At 34.1% G+C, this 25,381-nt stretch overlaps 1 protein-coding gene across 9 annotated transcripts in view; it reads right to left on the reverse strand.

Moving 5' to 3' along the window:
• The window catches only part of BLTP1 (bridge-like lipid transfer protein family member 1), a 214,370-nt gene that overhangs the window by 83,337 nt on the left and 105,652 nt on the right, over positions 1 to 25,381 (reverse strand). For all 9 annotated transcript variants that reach the window (XM_086704284.1, XM_086704285.1, XM_086704289.1 and 6 more), the window contains 15 exons: positions 23,788 to 23,961; positions 23,189 to 23,309; positions 21,226 to 21,372; positions 20,752 to 20,879; positions 20,222 to 20,421; positions 17,283 to 17,480; positions 16,390 to 16,601; positions 13,696 to 13,847; positions 13,100 to 13,250; positions 12,772 to 12,924; positions 10,884 to 11,124; positions 7,000 to 7,142; positions 4,088 to 4,307; positions 3,459 to 3,617; positions 1,480 to 1,655 (listed from right to left, as the gene is read on the reverse strand). In XM_086704284.1, the coding sequence (XP_086560410.1) occupies positions 1,480 to 1,655; positions 3,459 to 3,617; positions 4,088 to 4,307; positions 7,000 to 7,142; positions 10,884 to 11,124; positions 12,772 to 12,924; positions 13,100 to 13,250; positions 13,696 to 13,847; positions 16,390 to 16,601; positions 17,283 to 17,480; positions 20,222 to 20,421; positions 20,752 to 20,879; positions 21,226 to 21,372; positions 23,189 to 23,309; positions 23,788 to 23,961 (2,575 nt within the window). The remainder of the gene's footprint in view (positions 1 to 1,479; positions 1,656 to 3,458; positions 3,618 to 4,087; positions 4,308 to 6,999; positions 7,143 to 10,883; positions 11,125 to 12,771; positions 12,925 to 13,099; positions 13,251 to 13,695; positions 13,848 to 16,389; positions 16,602 to 17,282; positions 17,481 to 20,221; positions 20,422 to 20,751; positions 20,880 to 21,225; positions 21,373 to 23,188; positions 23,310 to 23,787; positions 23,962 to 25,381) is intronic.

The following is a 25,381-nucleotide window of genomic DNA, read 5'->3' on the forward strand; positions in this document are numbered from 1 at the left end:
GAGTCTTTAAAACAATATAGTTATCTCTAAAAATATGTATTGAATACTAATAAATACAATTAATGTATTCTATAGGCCAAAACAACAACAAAATTATTTATTTTCCCACTCTCCATTAAAAAAGAAAATGAAGGGGCGCCTGGGTGGCGCAGTCGGTTAAGCGTCCGACTTCAGCCAGGTCACGATCTCGCGGTCCATGAGTTCGAGCCCCGCGTCAGGCTCTGGGCTGACGGCTCAGAGCCTGGAGCCTGTTTCCGATTCTGTATCTCCCTCTCTCTCTGCCCCTCCCCCGTTCATGCTCTGTCTCTCTCTATCCCAAACATAAATTTAAAAAAAAACGTTGAAAAAAAAAATTAAAAAAAAAAAATAAAAATAAATAAATAAATAAATAAATAAATAAGACAATGAAGACCCTAAAAACTACTCTAATGTACTGGAGAAGTAAATCTCAGGAAAATTTTAAAGTGCCTGACACATTTCTTAACATAAATTACCTTCTACTGTAAGAGAAAATTGAAGCTACCAATTTGCAAACTTACCTGTATAGCTGTGAACTGTCCTTATTGCCTTCTCAGTTTCTCAGAGGAAATTCTCAGAGGAAAAAAGTATATTTTTATGTCTAAAACATCTCTCTCTATAAATGACTGTAAATTCCAACACTCCTCATCCCTCTCTGAATCTTGCTCTATCAGTTTACCCTTCTTTTTTCTTCTTCTGATCAGGACCTTCCTAATTCCTCCTAAGTATCTAACTATGCTTGAGTCTCTCTCATCCTGAAAAAATAACACCTCTTAATAGCCACAGTCCCACTCATCTACTTGCCTTGTGATCATTCAAACCAAAATAGTCAAAGGATTTTGCTGTCCACTCCTACCTTTAATCAATTAAATAAAGACCTCCAGAATATTTTACCATCACTTTATCAAAGTCACAACCATCTATGTTAAAAGCCTCATTTACCACTGCATGAACTATTTCAATAACTCATTTTTTTCACCTATAGTTCTCTACTTCAATCCATTAACACATTGCTACCATATAATATTTCTTCTAGATGTACAGTTCTAGTCACTTTATTCCTTGCTTTAAAATCTTCAGTGCCTCCCAACTGCTCACTCAATAAAGTCTTAACATAGCACTTAATATAGCCTTCTATATGGCATGGTTAAATTTAGCTTTCTAGTCATGTGTTTTGGTCAATTTGTATCTCCAAATAACAAAGATGTTACTGTATGAGACTAATAACTATATACCACTCTTCTGTTTAATGAACATCTACAAGTGCTAAATTTGCATTTATAATTAACCCATGTACTTTTAAAAGGTTCCTCCTTTTTTTGCATGAAGGCTTTAGGCAGAGAAGCACAGAAAAAAAGATATGCCCTAGAATTTCCAAGGTGCACATGACTTGGTGGTTCCAGCTGCTAAGTACCACCTAATGAGGGATTACTATAATTATGGAAAAAGAGACTGGCTCACCTGTGCATCAGCAAGCTGCACAGCAGGAAACCCTTGGTTGGCTTCTTCTACACCTGCCACATCATCCTGACTAGTGCTATGCTGAGAATGCGTTCCATCCAAAGTATTCTGGTCGCTAGATAAGACAGTGTTGAAATCTGAAGCTGAGGGTATCGTAGGAAGATTGGGTGCAACACCTAACAGAGTAAATGTTCAAAAATAAAACTTAAGTTGTGAGGAAATAAAAACAACTTAAAGGGCACAGCAAAGTAAACTTATGAACTCTGTATTATAGTAGTATTACCAGACCATTTTAATTGAATGAAGAAAAAAAAAAAAACAGCACTTTTAGGTTATTTTAGAGGCATGATTTACTAGTAAAAATGAAATTAAACTATAATTTCAGAAAATATTAGTCTTCCTCATATATGAAGTCTGTATTAGAACCAGTCCAAAGTACAGAATTTTATGGCTAGAATATCTTTGAAAAGCATTTGATATTCCCTCAGCTTTGCACTGAGGAGCAGTCATAGATAGCAGTAGGATAAAAGCAATGGATGTCACAGAGTCCCACATATAAATTTCTTCCCAACTATGCTTTCCTGAGGCAAAAGAAAAATAAAATGACACTATTTCTTTTCCTATGTACTCCCTTTACCCTTTAGCTCCCCAGGCAAAAGACCCACGCATGATAAAGAGGAAATGTTCTTTTCTGGTTTTCTTAAAATTTAAACTGCACAGTAGTGAGACTAGTTTTAGAAAAGTACTGAGAGCTGGTGGAAGCATCATCCTTCTCTCTTCTTCAACCAAGAGCCAATGCTAAGAACTGGAATGTAGTCATAATTAGAATCAGTTCCAGGTTCAAAAGTACGCCACACACCAGCAAAAAAAAAAAAACAAACAAACAACAAAAAAAAACAAAAAAACTAAATAGTCATGTTTCAACCACATTTCATAATTTCCTATTAGCAATGCAAATTGCTGTTACATGGATTAACTTCACCTGCCCTCAGTAACTAGGACCAAAGCCTATTTCACAGTCTTTAAAAAAATTTTTTTCAAGAAAATAATACATGCATCTAATAAATTTGGGAAAACACCCCCCAAAAAGAAAAAAAAGTAGAAAACGAAGGGTGGCACCTCTTCTGTTTCTGGAGATAGCCACCAATATTTCTTTGTGAATTCCCTGCCAGTCTTCTTCCTATTTACACACACCCTTTTAAAATTAACAAACTGCCAGGGTGTCTGGGTGGCTCACTTAAGCATCTGACTTTTGATCTTGGTTCAGGTCATGATCTCATGGTTGACAGCATGGAGCCTGCTTGGGATTCTCTCTCTCTGCTCTCTTCCTGCGCCCCCTCCCCAACTCATGCACATGCACACATGCTCTCTCTCTCTCTCTCTCACTCTCAGAATAAATAAAATTTAAAAATAAATAAATAAATAAATAAAATAAAATAAAATAAAATAAAATAAAATAAAATAAAATAAAATAAAATAAATTGCCCTCGTTTCCTCCTCAAGGGCAAGAATCTTCTTTTAATTCCTCTTAGTACTCGTTTAGATTTTAATTAAATATTTTAATTAAATAATTACTAAAAAGAGTAAAAGAATGCTAGTTATTATTTCTCTGAGGAACATGGAAAAACTAAAAATATTTTTCTGTATTGTAGGTACATTATGCCATATACTTTGCATGTTTTCATTTACCGCATTTTGGTATTTAGAAAATTAAACCAGCCACATTAACTGGACATTTTAAACTCTTTAAATTATATACAATCTCACATTTGACATATTTGTCTTTCCACAAGAACACCAAGTGACTGCTTACTATTCTCTCAACTTGATATTAACAAAGATATTTCATAAATGGGAAAATTTAAACTGAACACTATTAAACATTTCAGATTTTTTGACTATTCCCTGAAAAACAGGATTTTGTTAAAATTTATGTATGCATCTTAGACAGTTAAGCAAAATAACACGTAGCTTAATACCTGTTGGAAGGCTGTTATGTGCAGACTTTGTAACAGGAGATTCCTGTACCACACTTCCACGATTACCAACAGCATTTGACATCCAATTATAGAAACTCACAGAAGATGGCTCAGATAGCAAGGGATGTTCGGATAACATATCAGTGGCCATTGTATTTCCTGAAAAAAAAGTTTTATTGTTTATTATTTATGTATTACTTACATACTAAGGAAGCATAAAATATGATTTATGTAATTAATTTTTAAAAGTCAGGTTAAATTGTCTTTTGCAGATGTTTTCAAACTCACTGCATGATGTTGGTATTTAGATATTAAGGCATTAATAAATAACTTATTTTTAATATAACAAGAAGAAATGCACCGCTAGCTGGTTTTGACACCATCCCATACCATGGCTAGGTTGACAGTAATGTCAAATGCTGCAATTTAGAAATACAAATTAAAGGCATGAAGACACCAAAAGTTACAAAGAGAAGAGTTTCCCAAAATCTTTTTTCAAAGATTTCTATGTGTAATACATAGATAGATTAGTTATGCAACCAAAGTATAAATCAAAATAAACTTAAGTCTTGTTTGTTTTTAATTCTTGCATAGAAGTAAACTTATAATTGTCTAAACTAAGGATGTACCTGTTCTTGTTAAGGAGCTGCTTTTTACAGCTGCACTACTTCTTTGAGGGGTCCCTTCCAGGAGGTTGTGCAGGCTTGGGAAGCTTCCAGTCAGGTAGCTGAGTAGGCTCTCCTTCCTTGGACTCTCCTTAACTGGCATCCCAGCACGTCCAACATGTACCGGAGAATCTGTGGCAGTGTCTCCACTGGTATAGCTCAAAGAATGATATGGGTGAATGCCCTGCAAAAGGAACAACACAGGGCTCTTTCTTTCTTATGTATATAACAATGACTGCTAATAACTGCAACTACTACTACTGTTGCTATTACTGCTAGTTACTATTCACGTTAATACCAACACAGATTGTGCCTACTAGGACTACGGTGAATCTCAAGTGTATGTATAAATGTTTTAAAACGTTATAGTACAATGCAAAGAACAGCCTTTATTATCACTCACTTATTTTAACAATGAATTATTAACTCCCTTTGAAATCTGAAGCGTGTGTCTTGTGGCAAGATTTCTATCCCGAAATTCTTAATACTGTAGTACTTTTCTTGGTACCCTGATAATGAAAATCTGTGAGAGATTCTCTGTAGAGTTCTAATATGTCAAAAACAATTTTCAGAAATTCTCTGAGGAAAATAAAAAGTTACAGAATTGCCCATCTCTATTTGCTCTGTCACATCTAAGATTAGAATTTCAGATCAGTATAAAATAGTACAAGAAAAGCCTATAGAAGAAGAGGTCTGAAACAAAGCACTGCAATTCAATTCTCTGGAGGATTTTTATGATCCATAAACAAAGGAACGTTTGTGGAGAAAGGAAAAATCATCAACCAAAAAAAAACCTGAAACTGACTAAGGAGTTGAGAGTTTAAAAGTATCCTCCTTCTAACTATGCTGTAGAAATAGAGTAAGCCTAATAGTCCAAACTTAACAAATGTATACCAATCATTGAATTGTTTAATTAAAAGAGCAATATGTACACAGAATGAAGACTTTAAAAGCACAAAAAGATTGTTCAATAAAAAGTATCCCCTCACTCCAGTCTACTATATCCCTTCCCCAAAAGGTACTGATCTTATCCTTCTTTAAATAATTTATGACTATACAAGCACATACACATATTTATCCTTTTTTTTTTTAACACACAGATACATATTATCCCATATTTTGTGTTAACTTTAATCCAGCACTCTGGTGACCATTCCATATCCACTTAGAGATCTCCTTTATCTTTTATTTTTTTTTTTTAATTTTTTTCATCGTTTTTTATTTATTTTTGGGACAGAGAGAAACAGAGCATGAACGGGGGAGGGGCAGAGAGAGAGGGAGATACAGCATCGGAAACAGGCTCCAAGCTCCGAGCCATCAGCCCAGAGCCTGACGCGGAGCTCGAACTCCCGGACCGCGAGATCGTGACCTGGCTGAAGTCGGACGCTTAACCGACTGCGCCACCCAGGCGCCCCCTCCTTTATCTTTTAAACACAATTTTTTAAGTCTTCAATAGTCTACATCTGTATCAGGGTACACTAGTTTATTAGTCCTCTAATGATTAGTTATTTATGTTTCTTCTATTATTTTCCTATCATAAACAGTGTTGGAAAAACATTATTGGATGTGTGTCTTTGAATAATTAGAACATCCATTTCTTTAGAATGAATTCCTGGACATGAACATACTGGGTAAGAGAAGATCACATTTTAAGTTTTGATACAAATTGTCATATTATTCTTCCAAGAGGTTGTGCCAGTTTACACTCCCACCAGTAGTGTAGGAGAGTGTCTGTTTTCTCATCTTCACCAACAATATACACTATTCAAATGTTTTACTGTTTTCAGTCTGACAGGTGGAAATGGAAATCTCATTTTAATTTACTTTTCTTGGGGCGCCTGGGTGGCGCAGTCGGTTAAGCGTCCGACTTCAGCCAGGTCACGATCTCACGGTCTGTGAGTTCGAGCCCCGCGTCAGGCTCTGGGCTGATGGCTCAGAGCCTGGAGCCTGTTTCCGATTCTGTGTCTCCCTCTCTCTCTGCCCCTCCCTCGTTCATGCTCTGTCTCTCTCTGTCCCAAAAATAAATAAACGTTGAAAAAAAAAATTAAAAAAAAAATAATTTACATTTCTTTATTTGTAAGAGGGTACATATTCACATATGTATATATATTTCTATGTGAACTGTCCATATACCATTTTTCCATTTGGTTTTGCTCTTTTTTCCTAATGATTAGAAAAAGATCTTTATATATATGAGGAAATTAGCCCTTTGTCATATGTCTATTTTGTTTATGATACATTATTTTTTTCTGTGTAGAAACTTTATATTTTAATATAAGCAAAATTATCACCTTTTACCTTATGGGTTCTGGGTATTAATATAAGTCTATACCCAGATTTTCAAAGAAAGTTAATATATTAACTGTTGTTTTCGTTGCTCAGAAAAGGAAACTAACAAAAAATACATAACCCATGACAACAACAAATAACTTACATTCTTACTATGTGCCAGGTATTATTCTAAGCATTCTCCATCTATTACAGCTATTTCTTACATTGACTTTCTGGAAAAAGTTATTACTGTAATCTCCATCAGACAGATAAGGAAACAGACACACAGTACAGGTAACTTGTTCAGTCACAAAGCAACTGAGTGGCAGAGGCAGAATTGAAACCAAGGCTGTCTGGCTCCCAAGGTGGTCCAGCTCAACAGTGTAAATAAATTCATAAAATAGCCTAACTCTAACTGTATATTAAATTACTAATCATGTTAATTTCACCATAAGGATATTTATTATTATTGAATTATTAATTACTGATATAGAAATACTATTTGAAGATTTAAATTTAAATACCTAGTATTTGAATTTGAGATATCAAAAATTTAGATCTTCTCTGGAAGACTACCCTAACTAAAAATAGTAATAATAATGTACCTTTATTTTTAATGCAGAGTCACTATGAGTATGAGTCTTAGAAAGTTTCCTCATTATTTCAGCTCCAGTTACAGGTCCAGAACTACCAGGTGGAGGCCGGTTGGCTGTTCCTTCTAGCAGCATTGTGTGTTCACTGACTGTGGCTGAAATAGTTCAAAAGAATACGTAGGCTATAGGTGATTAGACATTTTCTTGAAACAGCAACACCAGTGTTCCTAGTGTAAGTCCCAACTTTACATATGCCTTGAATAAATAAATTAATTAAATTTCCTTGAAATTAATTGTGGAATAAACTATAATATTAATTCACATTTTTCTTTTACTCTCCCAACCCCAATCTTCTCATTTATCTTAAAAAAGGAACAAATAACTTCTATTCAGTGCCTCCACAGGCCACCCAAATGGTATAGAGATAAAAAAACAATTCAACTAAGCTGCAAATACATAATTTTCAGATTAACCTAGGCATTTGAAGATAACTAATTAGAAGAGATGTTTATTATAGTATTCTTCCAATTTTCAGGTAGACTTGAAATCCAGCCTATTATTCAGAGCATATTCACTTTTAAGTATAAAGTTTTTTTAAAAACAACAACAACAACAAAAAACCTGGGTAAAGATTTTTTTCCAAATTTTTATTTAAATTTTAGTTAACATACAGTGTACTATTGGTTTCAGGAGCATAATTTAGTGATTCATCACTTACATATAACATCCAGTGCTCATTGTAAAAAGTACCCTCCTTAATGCCCATCACCCATTTAGCCCATTCTCCCCACCCATTTCACTCCATTCACCCTCAGTTTGTTCACTATAGTTAAGAGTCTCTTAGGGTTTACTTCCCTCTTTATTTTTTCTTCCTCTATTTTCATCTGCTTTGTTTCTTAAATTCCACATATGAGTGAAATCATATGGTATTTGTCTTTCTCTGACTGGCTTATTTTGCTTAACATAATAAACTCTACTTCCATACATGTTGTTGTAAATGGCAAGATTTCATTCTTCATGATGGTTGAGTAAAATTCCATTGTATATATATACCACATCTTTATCCATTCATCAGCTGATGGACATTCGGACTCTTTCAATAGTTTGGCTATTGTTGATAATGCTGCTATAAACATCAGGGCACATGTACCCCTTTGAATCTGTAGTGCTATTGCTTGGGTTGTAGGGTAGTTCTGTTTTTAACTTTTTGAGGAACCTCCATACTGTCTTCCACAGTGGTTGCACCAGTTTGCATTTCCACCAATAGTGCAAGAGGGTTTCCCTTTCTCCACATCCTCACCAACATCTGTTGTTTCTTCTGTTGTTAATTTTAGCCATTCTAACAGGTGAGAAGTGGTATGTCATCATGGTTTTGATTTGTATTTCCCTGATGATGAGTGATGTTGAGCATCTTTTCATGTGTCTGTTAGCCATCTGGATGTCTTCTTTGAAAAAATGTCTATTTGTTTTTTCAGTGTGAAGTTTGATCAGTTCTGTATAGATTTTGGACACTAACCTTTTATCAGATATGTCATTTGCAAATGTCTTCTCCCATTCTATAAGCTACCTTTTCATTTTGGTGATTGTTTCCTTTGTTGTGTAAAAGCTTTTCATTTTGATGAGATCCCAATAGTTCATTTTTGCTTTTGTTTCCCTTGTCTCTAGTGACATCTCTAGTAAGAAGTTGCTCCAGCCAACGTCAAAAAGATTGCTGCCTGTTCTCTTCTCTAGGATTTTGATGGTTTCCTGTCTCACCTTTAGGTCTTTCATGCATTTTGAATTTATTTTTGTGTATGGTGTAAGAAAGTGGTCCAGGTTCATTCTTCTGCATGTTGCTGTCCAGGTTTCCTAACACCATTTGTTAAAGAGACTGTCTTTTCCCCATTGGATATTCTTTCCTGCTTTGTTGAAGATTAGTTGACCATATAGTTGTGGGTCCCTTTCTTGGTTTTCTATTCTGTTCCATTGATCTAAGTGTCTGCTTTTGTGCCAGTACCATACTGTCTTGATGATTATAGCTTTTTAATATAGCTTTAAGTCTGGAATTGTGATGCTTCTAGCTCTCCTTTTCTTTTTCAGGATTGCTTTGGCTGTTCAGGGTCTTTTGTGTTTCCATACAAATTTTAGGATTATTTATTCTAGTATTTTATTCTAGATGCTGGTGGTATTTTGATAAGGATTGCATTAAATGCACAGATTGCTTTGGGTAGTATTGCCATTTTAACAATACTTATTCTTCCAATTCATGAGCATGGGATGCTTTTCCATTTCTTTGTGTCCTCTTCAATTTCTTTCATATGTGTTCTACAGTTCTCAGAGTACAGATCTCTTGACTCTTTAGTTAGGTTTATTCATAGGTATCGTACGGTTTCTGGAGCAACTTTGGAGACTGATCCCTTGATTTCTTTTTCTGCTGTGTTATTATTGGTGTATAGAAATGCAACCGATTTCTGTATATAAATTTTGTGTCCTGAACTTTGCTGAATTCATGTGTTGTAGCAATTTTTTTGGTGGAGTCTTTCAGATTTTCTACATAGCATATCATGTTATCTGCAAATAGTGAAAGTTTGACTTCTTCATGGCTGATTTGGACGCTTTTTATTTCCTTTGGTTGTCTGATTGCTGAGGCTAAGATTTCCAGTACTATGTTAAATAGTAATGGTGAGAGTGGACACCTCTGTTTTGTTCCTGACCTTAGAGGAAAAGCTCTCAGTTTTCCTCATTAAGGATGGTATTAGTTGTGGGTCTTTGTATATGCCCTTTATGATGTTGAGGTATGTTCCATCTATACCTACTTTATTGAGGGTTTTTATCAGGAACAGATGCTATATTTTGTCAAATGCTTTTTCTGAATCCATTGAAAGGGTCATGGTTCTTACCCTTTCTTTTATTAATGTGGTGTATCACATTGATTGATTTGCAAATATTGAACCACCCCTGCAGCCCAGGATTAAATCCCACTTGATAATGGTAAATAATTCCTTTAATGTACTGCTGGATTTGATTTGCTAGCATCTTGTTGAGAATTTTTGCATCTGGGTTCATTAGGGATATTGACCTGTAATTCTCCTTTTTAGCGGGATCCTTGTCTGGTTTTGGATCAAGGTAATGCTTGGCCTGGCAGAATGAGTTTGGAAGTTTTCCTTCCATTCATATTTTCTGGAATAGTTTGAGAAGACTAGGTATTAAATCTTGTTTAAATGTCTGGTAGAATTTGAAAAGCCATCTGGCCCTGGACTTTTGTTTGTTGGGAGATTTTTGATATATCAATGTTCTGAAAGCTCTAATTTTAAGGCTACTGTCCTTTTCCATGGTACTTGTAATATTTTTTTCAAAATATTATATGATAATTCAGTATAATTCAAAATGACATGTCTTGATAACAAAAGAAAACCTCTGAAAAAGCATTAAAGTGTGCACATAGAATTTTGAAAAGCATATCTATTGTCTGTGTTCTGGCACAGTCATTATGCTGATAAAATTACAGGCTGAAAGCATGACTCTAAACATTACATAAATACATAATCAACCAGGCACCAGGTAAAATTCAAAGGCTTCTTTAAAAGACTATGTCATAGACAAGACAATGAACAAATACAAATGTGAATTTTAAAAGAAAGTTAATGTGCTTCACGCAAAACATTCTAGCTATGCAAAGATGTCTGTTATTATACTGGATAGATTAGGAGAAGTCTATCGTATTTTATGAAATTAAATATAAAACTCAAAAGTCAGTATAAAGATTCCAATATTATCATCATTTATTTGGACTAATACAAACCATACTTATGTAATTAAGCCATGACAATTTCAAATTTTGGCACACAAATGAATAAAATTATCACATATACCATGTTACCAAGGTGTAATATCTAACTAAAATATTTACAGATTACCTGCATCAAATTCAAATTCTGCTCCATCAGCACTGGTGTCACTTTGAAGACCACCTCCATTGTCCAGCCCAAGTCCATCTTCATGTTCGTGATCCACAGCTGATTGAGGTTTGAGGGGCTGAGCTGGTCGATGTAAGCTAACTCCTTTAAAGGCTGGTGTCACCACAATAAACTTCATCCACTGCCTTGCCAGTGCAACTAAACCTTTCTTTAAAGTTACCAACGCAGGAAGTCCATCACTCTGTAACAATAATGATTTAATAGTAAGTTACTATTTAAGTGCTTTGCATACATTTATTCATTTAAACCCCATAACTCCCATTTAGAGATGAAGAAGCTAGAATTTGTGTGTTATAATTTGTTCAAGGTTACAAAAGAGATCATTTCAAGCTGACTATAGAACTCATTCTCTAAATATAACATTGCATCTTTCTGTCATAACACATTACCAGGTGAATAAGAAGCTAAACATGAGGCGCAAAATTGGGATTCTCCTTAAGAACCATTCAGTCCACTGTATCTTTTTTACTCAATTGAGGAAATCAAATGTATTCTGAGCTACCTGGAATATTCATTAAACAAACAGAATGAAATTATTCCCTTCAAAGATTAGGTGACCACCACTATTTTAACATTAAAAATAAATAAATTACTATGGTTAAATGCTGAACACAGTTGAATTTGTAACTGCTTTCAAAGTTAAAGGTATTATCATTAACAATTACATAATTTAGAATATACTTTATTCCACATGGTGATGATTTTAAGAAAGAAAATTTGGCTAATTCCTAATTTCCTAAGAGGAAAACATCCAACTCCTCTCCATCCCCTTTCTTGTAATTCCTTGTGTTGGGAGAAATGCTCTGATTGAAGACAGACATTTATTAGACAGCAGAAATCACCTTACTTGCTTTCTGAGGAACATCAGATCTCTTAGCCTGTCCTTTAATTCTTAGACTCAAGTAAGGAGAGCCATCTTGTGCTTCTTCCTCTTACATATAAAGCATATCTTGGCAAAGCATCCATACATGAGAAATGCCTGGTGGCATTTCAGTTCCAGTGTCTCTGCCTATGAGTAGATGGGCAAGCTAGCCTTGCACTGTGGACCTCCAGCCTTCAATTTCCAGGGTAGGAGTAGAAAGCACTATACTAGTCTCAGGTCTAAGTACCTTTTTCAAATCCATCATTTACTAGAGATTCTCTCATTGGAGGTTATAATTAATAAATACTGATAGAATGATCCCTAATTTGGCTAAACTTCTCATGCATTTTCTATTGACCTAAAGCTTGGAGAGAAGAGAGATCCTCAAGTTCTAAACCTCTAATGATGACATGTTATCTTCTGTAGTGCTTTTCTAGAGGCAGACATATATTGTATTTATTTTGTATTATTATACATTCTCCCCTTAACCATTAATTAGCCCCTATTTTATTAAACATTTCTGTGAAATCTGATGCTGGTGATTACTTTTTGCTTGAAATTCTTTAAACCTTTGGCTTCTAAGGCATTTATTCCTCATTCTCCTACCCGTTACTTTCCCTCCTCAGCATTCTGTGTAGCTCTATCCACCCTCTCGCCACCCCACTTTAATTTTGGTATTCTTCAGGGATCCATCCTGGACCAGTTTCTCCCTCAACACGCCATCATCTCTAGAAGTTTCATCCATCTAGAAGTTTTCATCTACAGCTTCTAACACTTTCATGTTGGCAACTCCCAAATCATTCATCTGAGCCCACTGTTGTCTATAAGCCAGTATTTCTAATTGTATTTCTCCTCTAGACTTCTCATCCACATCTCAAACCCCATGGATCAATGAATGGCTCCTCTAAAGAATAGAGGCTTCTTTAAAACTAATCTATGGTTTCACATATGGTTTCCATAACTCACCATTGTAGCATCATCAATGATGGAGTAATTTGCCTGGTGCAGGTAGTGATGTAGTATATTGCACAGCAAACATGAAGGATTTTCTTGGAGAAAACGTGCAACTTTTGTAAGTCTGTTGTATTTACTTCTCAGCGGAAAATGTACACTTTTATTCTGAAACAAAGCAAAAACAACAGATTTAGAGTTATATAAATCAAAGACAGTGCAAATAGAAGATATCTAGTAATCAAGAACTTGCAGGTCTGATGTTTTCCAACAATGATGAACAATAAGGGATCATGTTCAATAATAAATTCTGTATGATACCTTGTATTGTTGAAAGACATACCTCTAATGCTTCTGTCATTATGCATCCCATAACAGCACAAATTCTCAAGGTGCCTTCAGTTTCTAATTTGTTTAAGGATGATTTGAGTTGATCAATGGGAACAAGCCATGCACCAACAGCTGGAGTTGCAGTGCTTAAAAGGTTCAGCTGCCTTTGAATATTAAAAAAAAAAAATTACAAAAACAAGTGTCAAGATTTGTATTTCAAACAATAATCCATACTTACTATACTTAGTGGCTATTTACTTAGGCAAAATTTCTTTTCCTTTTGGTTACCAGATACATTATGAACATATAAGTAGAAATGCCAAGAACAGATAATAGGAAAAAAAGAAAATTATTAAAACCTATTAGAGGTGAAAGTAAGAAGTTCATGGTGAGGTGACATATAAAACTAAAGCCCTAGAAAAGAAAAAGAGTCAAACAAGAGAATAATAAGGTCTATAGAAAGCATGAAAGTAGGAAATATGGTAAGAAAGTGGCAACCCTAATGCTAGATATATCAGAAAAATAATTTAAAAAACATTAGATAGAATTTTATGTTATTTAAAATAAAGTAACATCAAGGAATAGTACTACATTTTAAAAACTTTTTACCTAGAAAATGAATGTGTAGGAGATCTCACATTGGTGGGAGCTGCAAAACTAAACCATATTTCCTTGATGGTCAACTTCATGCTACATGAATCTGGAGGTGGAGGCATCAGAGGTAGATCTTTTTTCAAATCATCAGATTCAACTCCTTCATCCTACATAAATTCAAAAACCAAAAACTTAGCTCCTTAAAATCACTAGTGCAAAGGTTAATGTTTTAAGCACAAAATCTTCCCAACAAAGCAAGTTCTACAGAGAACACCTTTATATAAAACAGGTAACATAAACCCTGCTCAGCCTGATTCTGAGAAATATCTAGAGACCCTTGAAGCTCCAAGGAGCATAGTCTGAGAAGCCACTGCACTGTAACAAACCATAAATCAAGAAATCTTGGAACTGAAGGGTTTCTCATGATCACTTCATTCAATCACATTTGTTTAGAGATGTTTAACTGTTATTTTTTCCATGTGAAGAAAGTGAGAGAAAGAGGTTTGGTGATTTGCCAAAAGGTCATACAATATTAAGTAGGAGAATGAGTGATAGAATTAAGGTCTTCTGCTTCCCACCACAATCTATTTTCCATTCCAGTTTAACAAAATACTTTAAACTTCCAAATAAAGTGCCATAAAAATACTAGTGTAGTCCATGTTCAAATAAACAACACTCTACAATCAAAAATTCTGAGTTATCTTATATGCTAGCAGTCTGAATCAGTATTAAGAAATAGAGGAGTATTTTTTAAATGTATAATCACCACTCTTTAGAATGCAAGGAGGTAAGAATAATATTAAGGAAACAAAAAAGTCTACGGCCTGTAATGTCTACTTATAGCTCTCTGATTCACTTGTGATCAAGATGAAGAAAAGACTGACATTTTCTTGTGGGATGATTAAGGAATCTAGAGTATCCACAAAATAGTTTGAATCCTAAGTGCTAAAAAACCAACTTGAACCATAGGCAACAGTAATTTTAAAGTTAGAAGGCACTAAATATAAGTCGACATTCCTTATCTGCAATTCTAAAATTACAATGTTCTGAAAAATCTAAATATTTCTGTGTAAATGTGGCAACAAAATTTGATCTGAACTGGTGACGGGCTATTTATCCCATTTGGCATTTTTATTAATGTTGTGCTACATAAGTATTTAAATACTTCAAGACACAGTGCTATCTCAGATTCCACTAGGCGTTTATGTAACATATAAACCACACACAGTTATTACCTTTCTCTTAAAGGAAAAAAAGTCTGAATTCTCAAATACACCTGACCTGTGGGTTTCAGACAAGGCTGTGAGAAGAAAGTCTTCAAGAACTCAAATTTTAAAAAGGGAAGGGAGCTTGTAGGTAATAAGCAACTAATTATAATAATATGTGAAGCAAAGCAGTAATACACTTAGATTTAGGTTGACCGAATTTTGGGCACCTATGGTATGTGTAAATGATGACAGCTAAAGGCCAATGCATGTAATTCGGGGGCTCAGGTGAAGGGTTAGTGCTAAAAGCATAACCAATGGGCAAGAGTAGTGTCACCAAATTATGGAGCAGGACTAGGAAATGAAATAAATCAGGGAGTGGACAAATAGCAAAAAAAGCAAGGTAGCCAAAAAGAGAACGTGGGGTGAACACCCACATTTAAGGACAAAGAACTGAATAAGGACATGGACCAGCAAAAGTCAGAGAAGCCAAAATAAGCAATGTTACAAAATTTAGAGATACTCAGCAAGGAGAGTAGGATCAGAGAGATCAAGGAAGACACCTGAGTTTCTGTCAAGTATATTAGCAGGATAGAAGGACAAAGAGAGCACAGCTGGTTTTTCCCAGTTCTTTTGTCCAGTGAGAACCTATTGGATTTTTTAATTTCCTTAATTAAAGTGCTAATTCCCAACCACCATTCAAATACTTCCAAAGACCTCACAAGAAAACTGTGATTAAACTCTTGAACTATGCCTCAAATCAAAATAAATGTTTCAAAACTAAATTCCTAGAAACCTGGGGTTCAGAGCTCATTATGCCAATGGATACTGGATATCCATGACATTTCTTAAAAGGTGGTTTCTTTCCTCTTCAACTGGTCTAATTTTCAAATGATTAGAAGTATATGTATATATGTGTTTAAAAACAACATCTATCAAGTTCTTTCTATGTGCCAGACACTGAGTTAAACCTTTCATATGTATTATCTCCTTTAATCTTAACAAATTAGAAGGTCAATATCATTATAATACTATACAGATGAAGAAACTTCGGAGATGAAATAACTTGCACCAATCACTGGTACAACTCTTCTATAATCTAGAACTTTGAATATTTTCATTATTGCTATTATTCATCATGACATTCTACCATTATAAAAACAATAAATGAATTGCATATAAAATCCTTGAAACAACATAAAAACAATGACTACTTTTCTGATATTCTATTAATTTAATAATTCAACAAATATTAAGTGCCTAATATGAGCAAGGTATAAAGCAAAGCACTACAGCAGATAGAAATAGATCTATGGTATGGTACCTACATTTCAGAACTTACACTCTAGTAGTAGTATATAATCACCAAAATACTTTGATTACTATTTAAGCAAAATCTAAAATATGGAAAGACAAGCAAATATACTCCAGAAATTAACTGTGAATTGGGTGTGCAGTTTTCTGTTATTTTTCAAAGCGCTATTACTATTAAAAATTCACCAACTTGTTCATCTGAAACAGAATTTCCATTTAAGTCTGAAGAAGGACTTATTCGATCACAAGGAAGATTATCATCAGAAACATCAGTATTATAGCCACTGCCAGTTGGAGAATCAGAAGAATTATTGGATGTCAGCACTCCACCTCTTTCTGTGACACTAGCTTTACCCATAATTCCAAACGTATTATATAAAACAGCACCAGATTGTCTTCCTCCTTTAAAAATGAAAGAATATATTTATTAAAAATGGTAGGTGTATAAATGCTGTACTCTACAGTATCCATAAAGATAAAAACAAAAAATAAAAATTCATGAAGATATTCTTTCTCATCAAAACTTGTCCTTATCCATAAAAGTCACATAAGATTAGATTATCAGATAAAGAATTGTAGGTATATAAAATTACTATCATACATGACTAAACCTAAAGTCTTATATACAACTCAGCCTTCCCTTTTTTTTGTATATTATTCAGTAATATAAAAGAAAACAAATGTAACTGTAAGTCAGTGTGTCTCACTGAATAAAGGATTTACTGTATTTTCATCCTGCAAATCTCTACTAATCAAAAATCCAGTTTGCAAAGACACAAACTTTCAAAAGCTGGGTGGCTTTATATTTTATTCAAAAATTTTTTCTGAACCACAGATTTTTCTGTTCAACCACTGATGCTTTGTATGTCTACATGCTCTGTTAGTTTTGAATCACACAACGAAGGGAAAGTTCCACTTATGCAATTGGGATGGAGCACCCACCCTGGTAAATAGTCCCACATACCACACTTTCTGCTTAAATATGCTGATTCAGGTTATTAAAAATCACAATCATTCAAAACATTTCAGCAACATGGGGTCAATTTGTCCCTCATTTAAGCAGAATTTTTTAAGAATGCTTACCTTTTATGGTTAAATTTTCAAGTCCACATTCAAACATTATCCAACCCCATTTTTCTTGGCTGGGACCTATGCGAGTCACATCTGGAACAGCTTGCTGATCAGTTTCATCCACAAAAGTAAACTCATCCAACTCTTCAAGAGTAAATAAAACTTTGGATTTCTCAAAAGGAATAGCAGTGATGGCACAGGTACCAATATCTATTATCAAAAGAGAACAAGATGACCATTTTCAAAGACAGAGAGGTTTGTATTTAAAAAAAAAAAAAGAAACATTTGGCATATCTTAAAAAGATATCTTAATACCCTGTCAAAAAGAAAAATAAACGAACCAACCAACTTCTAAAATAATGCCTAATATCTTACTACTTAAAAAGTGCCAGAATCTCACTGAAGTAAAAGGGAGGAAAAGGGATTCCACAGTTAACAAATAATTGCTCAGAGGCAGAATGAATTCATTTCTGAAAGATTATAGGACACTCTAAAAATCTAAAGTTAAATAGCTCCTGAATAATTCAGTTTCATGGTAAACTATTTTTACATAATCATGTTACAAAAAAAAATTATTTTAATTATGTTCTCATGTTACAAAAAGAATTTCTCATTGTGTTACAAAAAAAATTATTTTAATTAATTACCCAGCTTTAGGAAAAACATTAGAAAATAGGAAAATTACAGCTTTTACTAAAAGATTACTTTATGGTAACACATTTTATGTAATTACAATTCATAACAGACATTGCCATAATAATTCCACTGCTTACAATATGCAATATGGAAACTAACATCCTGCATGCCTGGCAAAGGCTTTTAGTTTACTTTTTTCATTTCTTTCTGTGATTACAGCTAAGAGAGAAAAGGAAAAAAAAAAAAAAGGTTTAAAAAAAACATGTAAATTTAGCACTCAGAGATAAACTTGTTTACATTTGAATTAAATTTCTTTCTAGCATTTTAGAGATTATTTTACAAACAAACCAGCTTTGGTTCCCACATTTCAAGTAACAGCAAACCATGATAACTTCCTGAGGGCATCAAAAATTCTTCAAAGATACTATTTTAATTGTTACAGAACATCCCATCATACGAAAACACTGTATTTTGCACTATGATTAAAAAGTCTTCCCTTGTCAGAGACTAAATGTTCACTTACATTTTTCTATGTTTTTCCATTATTTATTTTTTTCATATTTGCCTTTAATTCCATGAACTTATTCTGATGTATGATATAAGATGAGAATTTAACTTAAATTTTACTGAAATTTTTGGATTAGGTAATTACTTGCATAAATCAAAGATCCAAAATGTGTGAAAGGGTATGCAATGAAAAGCTCCAATACCACACTCGGACATCCACCTCCCCTCCCTTTAGGTAACAAATGTCATTAGATTATTGAGAATCCTTTCACAGATATCTTATGCACATATAAAGACAATTACATTTTTTTTAACATTATGTTTTTTACATACGCTTTTTTACACTATGTTTTGTCTTTAATGACTTTTTTCTACATAGTGTGCCTTTCAAAATTCTATTTAATTACTTCTTACAGTCTCTACAACACCCAAGTGCAAACTGGTTACCAGTGCAAACTAAGCCTTTTTATATTTAAGCCACTATATTTTGTACCAGCTCTAGGACAATAGATCTCAGGCAGCCATGAAAAGTCTTTTTATTTGGAATCCTCAAAATGCTTTGCCCTCAAACACAAGGATGGTGAAATAAGCTTTGAGAAAGCCACAGCAGTTACACAGACCCAGGATATATACAAGAATCATGGAAACTTCAGAGCTCACAGAATACAATGAGCAAACTCAAGGTAATCATTTGTTCATTCAGGATTGGTCACCTGTCCTATATATAGATTTTAACATAGCAATTATCTCAAGTAAGAGTGACACATTCCATTTTTTTCTAGATTGAATCTCTGACAATCTGAGATCACTGAAGCCTTTAAAATGAGCTATGTAGGGGCGCCTGGGTGGCTCAGTCGGTTAAGCGTCTGACTTCAGCTCAGGTCATGATCTCGCGGTCCGTGAGTTCGAGCCCCACGTCGGGCTCTGTGCTGACAGCTCAGAGCCTGGAGCCCGTTTGGGATTCTGTGTCTCCCTCTCTCTCTGCCCCTCCCCCGTTCATGCTCTGTCTCTCTCTGTCTCAAAAATAAATAAACGTTAAAAAAATTTTTTAAAAATAAAATAAAATGAGCTATGCACTAAATTACATCAAAAATATTAAAAGGACATGTAACATCTCTAGTTTTTCACCTCAAGAGGGACTTTAAGAGACAGAGCTATTGTTCTTATTGCTACTATATTTTATAGATTTGACTAACAGCTTTTGATATTGCAATTAATTCTTTTTTATATAAAAGATAATCATCTTTTACATTTACTTATTTACTTTTGAGAGAGAGACAGAAAGAAGTGAGCAGGGAAGGGGCAGAGAGAGAGGGAGATAGAGAATCCCAACAGCCTCTGCACTGTCAGCAAAGAGCCTGACGGGCTTAAACTCACAAACTGCGAGATCATGACCTGAGCCGAAATCAAGAATGGGACGCTTAACCAACTGAGCCACGAAGGTGCCCCTTGCAATTAATTCTTTTTAATGAAGTTGTGCCAACAGAATGATTAAAAAGTAAGAAAGATGATAAAGATCATACTCTCTGTTTTATAATGAGCCAGCAGATACTATGAAGAAAAAAGAGAGGAGACAGAAGCAGTTCCTAATTTGGGCCATACCACTCACTTTCCTACCACAGTTTACCTTCCACTGTCAGAGAACACGAGTAACTAAACAATTAAATACCATGTGTTCAATATATGCAGAAATACCTTTCTCTTATAAAATACTCAAATTGTAGCAATATTTTTAAAAATCGTTTCCTTTTGCAAATTCTTCTTACATTTATACATGTCAAGGAAAAATACCTGTTGTAGAATCCTACCTGTTGTATCAAGACCCCTAAGTTGCCCATGAACTCGATGAATATTTAACTTGGCTGCAATTTCTTTGCCTTTTTCTGCTCCAGCATTTGATCTGAGAGATCCAGATGACTGAGGCTGCATCTTAGTGGCATGGACATACCTATCAAAATTAGATGTTCTACCAGGTTCTGCATTGTTTGAAGTCTCTTCAACCACACCTCTTTATGGAAAAAGAAAGAAAAAAAGAAGTATGACAGTTAACATGTAAACAATATAGTTCAGTAAAAACATTTAATAAATTTTTTTTTAATTCCACTGTTTTAATTAAACCAATATTCATAACAAGTTTTTCAGTGTTTACTGAAAAATAGTATGTGTAAAAACAGTATGAACTTTTAAAAACCTACTTTGCATATCTATAAAGTGATATTTGAAATTCCAATACAAATTTTGAGTATTAGCACCAGTTTTCAGAAATATATTAAAATGATGATTGTTTCTTGCTTTTACATCCAACAAGAAAATTATGGCTCAAATTAATAAATCTTACCTGTTCATACGAACTTGTGTAGCAATTCTGTCAAAACACAATGCTACTAGAGAAACATGAGTCACGCTTTTATTAGGAGCTGTACTTGGAGATTCTTCCACGGAGGCTTGTAACAAACATAAGTTTACCTAACACAAAATGTCATAAATTTCAGAGTTAAAAACTTAAAAATTATCAGTTAAACATAAAATATACAAGAAACTGAAAAACTACTGTTAAGAATCATGTATATATGTGTCTGATAGACTCTCATAATCATAATTCAATTCTTATTGGATGGATGTGGAATATTTCATATTACCCCATATTCCAATTAAGTAAACTATATTAATTTTTCCATTAGATCATCAAAAAATAAAATATATATTTTTGATATAATCTATTCTACCACCATTCAGCTTAGTAAATACAAAGGATAAAACCCAAACCCACCAAAATGTTTTCCTCTTTCTGGAAAATTTTTTAAATTGTTACCTTTGGTATGCTAACATTAGCCTGAAGACCTTTAATTGTTACATTATCTTGCTTCATTATAAGATTTGTCTGTGCTTGTCCTTGGTTAGTAGTTCCTATGGTAGTATGTTCAGTTTTTGTTCCTCTAACATCTTGTTTGGAAGATAGCTAGAGATTAAAGTAGAATTATTATTTCAGAGAACTTTCATAATTTCCACATCATCCACAATTGCAACTTGTTTATCCAATGTGCTCCTGTATGCCCATCTATATGCCAGCTGCCATCCACTTTAGCACCCACACTCTTAAAATCCAAACCTTAGAAAAGCTAGCAACACTACTAGCAGCTTCAGGGCTGAAGAGAAGTGATATAAAATAAAGTGAAAACACCCTACAGAGAAACACAAAAAAAAATGGCAATAGGTGTTATTTTAGAATCAGTAAAATGTATTAATTTAAGAACAGATTTGGTTTTTGATAATTGGCTCCTTACTGGCTGAGGATATTTTCAAATTTCTTTTGATGTATTCATACCCTAACTACCTGTCACATGAAATGCCAATATGTTTTGAATAACTGGATCATTAAAAATAACCAACCTCACTTTATCTTGCCTCTAGTCTCTAGCCCAAATATGACCCAGATAAATTTGAAAGTCAAATGGAGAATCACCATGATATGACTGCTAAGAAACTGGCTCAGTGGCTAGAACTACAACATAAGTAGAACATCACACACCAGGAGATGATGACTTAATTCACTGAAGTGAACAAAAATAATCTTGGGGCACCTGGGTGGCTCAATCCATTAAGTGACCGACTCGTGATTTCAGCTCGGGTCATGATTTCATAGGCTTGTAAAATCAAGGCCCGTATTGGGCTCTGCACCGACAGTGCAGAAACTACTTGGGATTCTCTCTCTCCCTCTCTTTCCTTCTCCTGCTCATGCTCTCTCTTAAAATAAATAAAATTTACGGGCGCCTGGGTGGCTCAGTCGGTTAAGCGGCCGACTTAGGCTCAGGTCATGATCTCACAGTCCGTGAGTTTGAGCCCTGCTCAGGCTCTGTGCTGACAGCTCAGAGCCTGGAGCCTGTTTCAGATTCTGTGTCTCCCTCTCTCTGACCCTCCCCCGTTGATGCTCTGTCTCTCTCTGTCTCAAAAATAATAAATAATAAATAAATAAATAAATAAATAAATAAATAAAATAATAAATAAAAATAATGAATTTTTTTAAATAAATAAATAAATAAACTTTAAAGTGTTTTTTAAAAAAAGATTCTCTCTTTCCCTCTGCCCCTCCCCCACTTGTGCATGTGTGCCCATGCATGCACGTTTTCTCGCTCTCTAAAAAAATAAAATAAAAATAATCTCAAAAATATTTAGACACAAGTTATCTAATCACAGAGAAAAGTCAATATGCAGCTTTGCATTCTTAGAAAATCAATGTACCAGCCTGACAATTGATTGCTCATTCACTTAGGACCAAAGTTCTTTAGGAAAGGCTTAGAATTAAGTTACTTCTGATATAAAAGAAAAAATAAAGCTAAACACTTTAATAAATATTTAATTGCTATTTATTCACAGTACAGTTATATATGGTATCTCCTAAGGAGCCAATAACATACAAAGACTATTCAGAAATGTCTATGGATTTGGAGTGCCTGGGTGGCTCAGTCGGTTGAGCTTCCAACTCTTGATTGCAGCTCGGGTCATGATCTCACAGTTCATGAGATTGAGCCCCGTGGCAGGCTCTGAACTGAAAGTACAGAACCTGCTTGAGATTTTCTCTCTCCCTCTCTGTCTGGGCCCCTCCCTCATGCTCTCTCTCTCAAAATAAATAAATGAACATTTAAAAAAAAATGTCTATGTATTCCAATTTAAAGGGCTAATAAAATTTTAATACATGTTTTTTTTTCAAGTTTAAATATCATGTACACATGAAGAGTATTCAATTGGCTACACTCACTGAATAAAAATGTTCTTACATTTTCTGAGAAGGTAGTCTTGCTATTTTGGACAGCTTCCCTGAGGACTTTGGCATGGAGATCATCTACAATTGCAGCTGGATGGCGGGTACTAGCACAATGAACCATCGCTTCAATATATCTGAGGGAAAAAAAAACAGTATATGAAAAACTTAAATATCACTTAATACTACAGTCTAGTTTATCTAAATAGGCCCATTATGTTCCACTCTAGATTTTATTCGTGTTAGTTTTGTCTCCTTTGCTGGGCTATAAGCTCCTTGCAGGACACAGAAATCTATTATTTCCCCTTTTTCCTTTCATTAAGTAGATACTAGTAAGAATATCAAACATACTAATTAGTTCCTGGGTGTTACATTTTATGCTCATCATCCCAAAGTAAAAAAGAGAAAATATAATGTAATAAAATAATTACAATATTGCAATATAATTATTTATGCTGAAAAAGTAACAAATGATAAACCTTTCTAAACATATTTTCATCTTTGTTCAATCAAAATAGCCATCATCAACAATCTTCTTTATTAACACATACACTAATCATATCACATACACTTATAATTTTATGAAATAGTTATATTTGTAAACAAAAGTAATACCTGTCCAAAGCTTCAGCCACCAGGGGAGTCAGAACAATATCAACAGTCCCTTTTACTTCAACTATGGCTGTGGTCCTGGTCTGAGAGACTGGTTGATCCAGGGTCCACTCTTCTGTTAATGTTTCATCATCTGTGTTATCAACAGTTTTCTTTTCCAGAGGAGTATATGGTGTACTATACAATTTAACAAGCAAAATACAGGTTTAAAAGATCACGAGAAATAATAGAACTTAAAGTTTCCTTAGGATGAATGACCACTCAAATGTACGTTTATTTCAACTAAAAATTTCATGGAATTAAACTAGATATTTTATGTCCCAAATGCTTTTCAGAGACAGGACAGGTGAGGTACAAAAATGAAAACTGATCAAAGCTGGTTAATACATCAAGTAAGAAAAAAAATTGTTGACATAGTTATTTGATGGGGCTTTCCCAAAATATGAAAACTACAATACTGAATTCTTGTTAGTTCCCAATTTTGATATGCCAAGTTATGGTATGTCTAACATAGTATGTCTAACAGAAATGCTATAGGCTGCTTATAAATGTTGGCAAAGCCATGACAGACAACAGAGTTGAATTATTTGTGGTAACTAATTCACAAATAAAATTTTTAAAAAAAAGTTCCAGAATTAATCTTCTTTTTCTTTCATTTTCCCAAGGCTTTGGACAATTCCTGAGACATGATGGCCAATGAAATATTATTTGTGAGAATGAATAAATCAGCTGGAAAAACAAATAATAAAGTAAGATGCAAGGCCAATTATTTATTACTTACAAGAAATGCAACTGAAGTATAAATACTATAGACATGTGGAAGGTAAAAATAATAAGAATAATGGAAAAAGATACTCCATGAATATATTTGTATCACAGAAGCTGAGGTGGCTGGATTAATATCAAAGTGGACTTAAAAAAAAGAATTACTACATGAGCCAAAGAGGATATTCTGTAATGATAAATCAATGTGAGCAGACAGAACAATGTGTAAAATCTACTAAGAGTTTCAAAAAAGTTAGAGAGGGAGAGAGCCAAACCATAAAAGACTCTTAAAAACTGAGAATAAACTGAGGGTTGATGGGGCGTGGGAGGGAGGGGAGAATGGGTGATGGGTATTGAGGAGGGCACCTGTTGGGATGAGCACTGGGTGTTGTATGGAAACCAATTTGACAATAAATTTAATATTAAAAAAATAAAAGTAAATAAAAAAATAAAAATAAAATCAGAAACAAAAAAAATACATTTAAAAAACTGACAGAATTGAAGGAAGAAATAGATAAATTGACAACTTTAGTTAAGATTATACTACTTTCCCAGCAACTGATAGAAATGGTGAACAACAAACCAGTAAGCTTAGAGAAGATCAGACAACACCATCCACCAACTCTGCCATGTGCACAATATGACTCCATCCAACAACTGCAGAAAACACTTTCTTTTCCACTGCTTGTGGAACACTCACCAACACGGAATACTAGCTAGGGTACAAAACAAGTCTCAACAAATATAAAGACCAAAATAATAAGGAATATATTATGTGATTACAAAGGAAATTAGAAATTAAAAGCAAAATGCTATCTTTAAAATTCTCAAA

This window comes from Puma concolor, chromosome B1 (genome assembly GCF_028749965.1).
Source record: "Puma concolor isolate L17-30 chromosome B1, mPumCon1.1.hap2, whole genome shotgun sequence".
NCBI classification, from domain to species: Eukaryota; Metazoa; Chordata; class Mammalia; order Carnivora; family Felidae; genus Puma; species Puma concolor.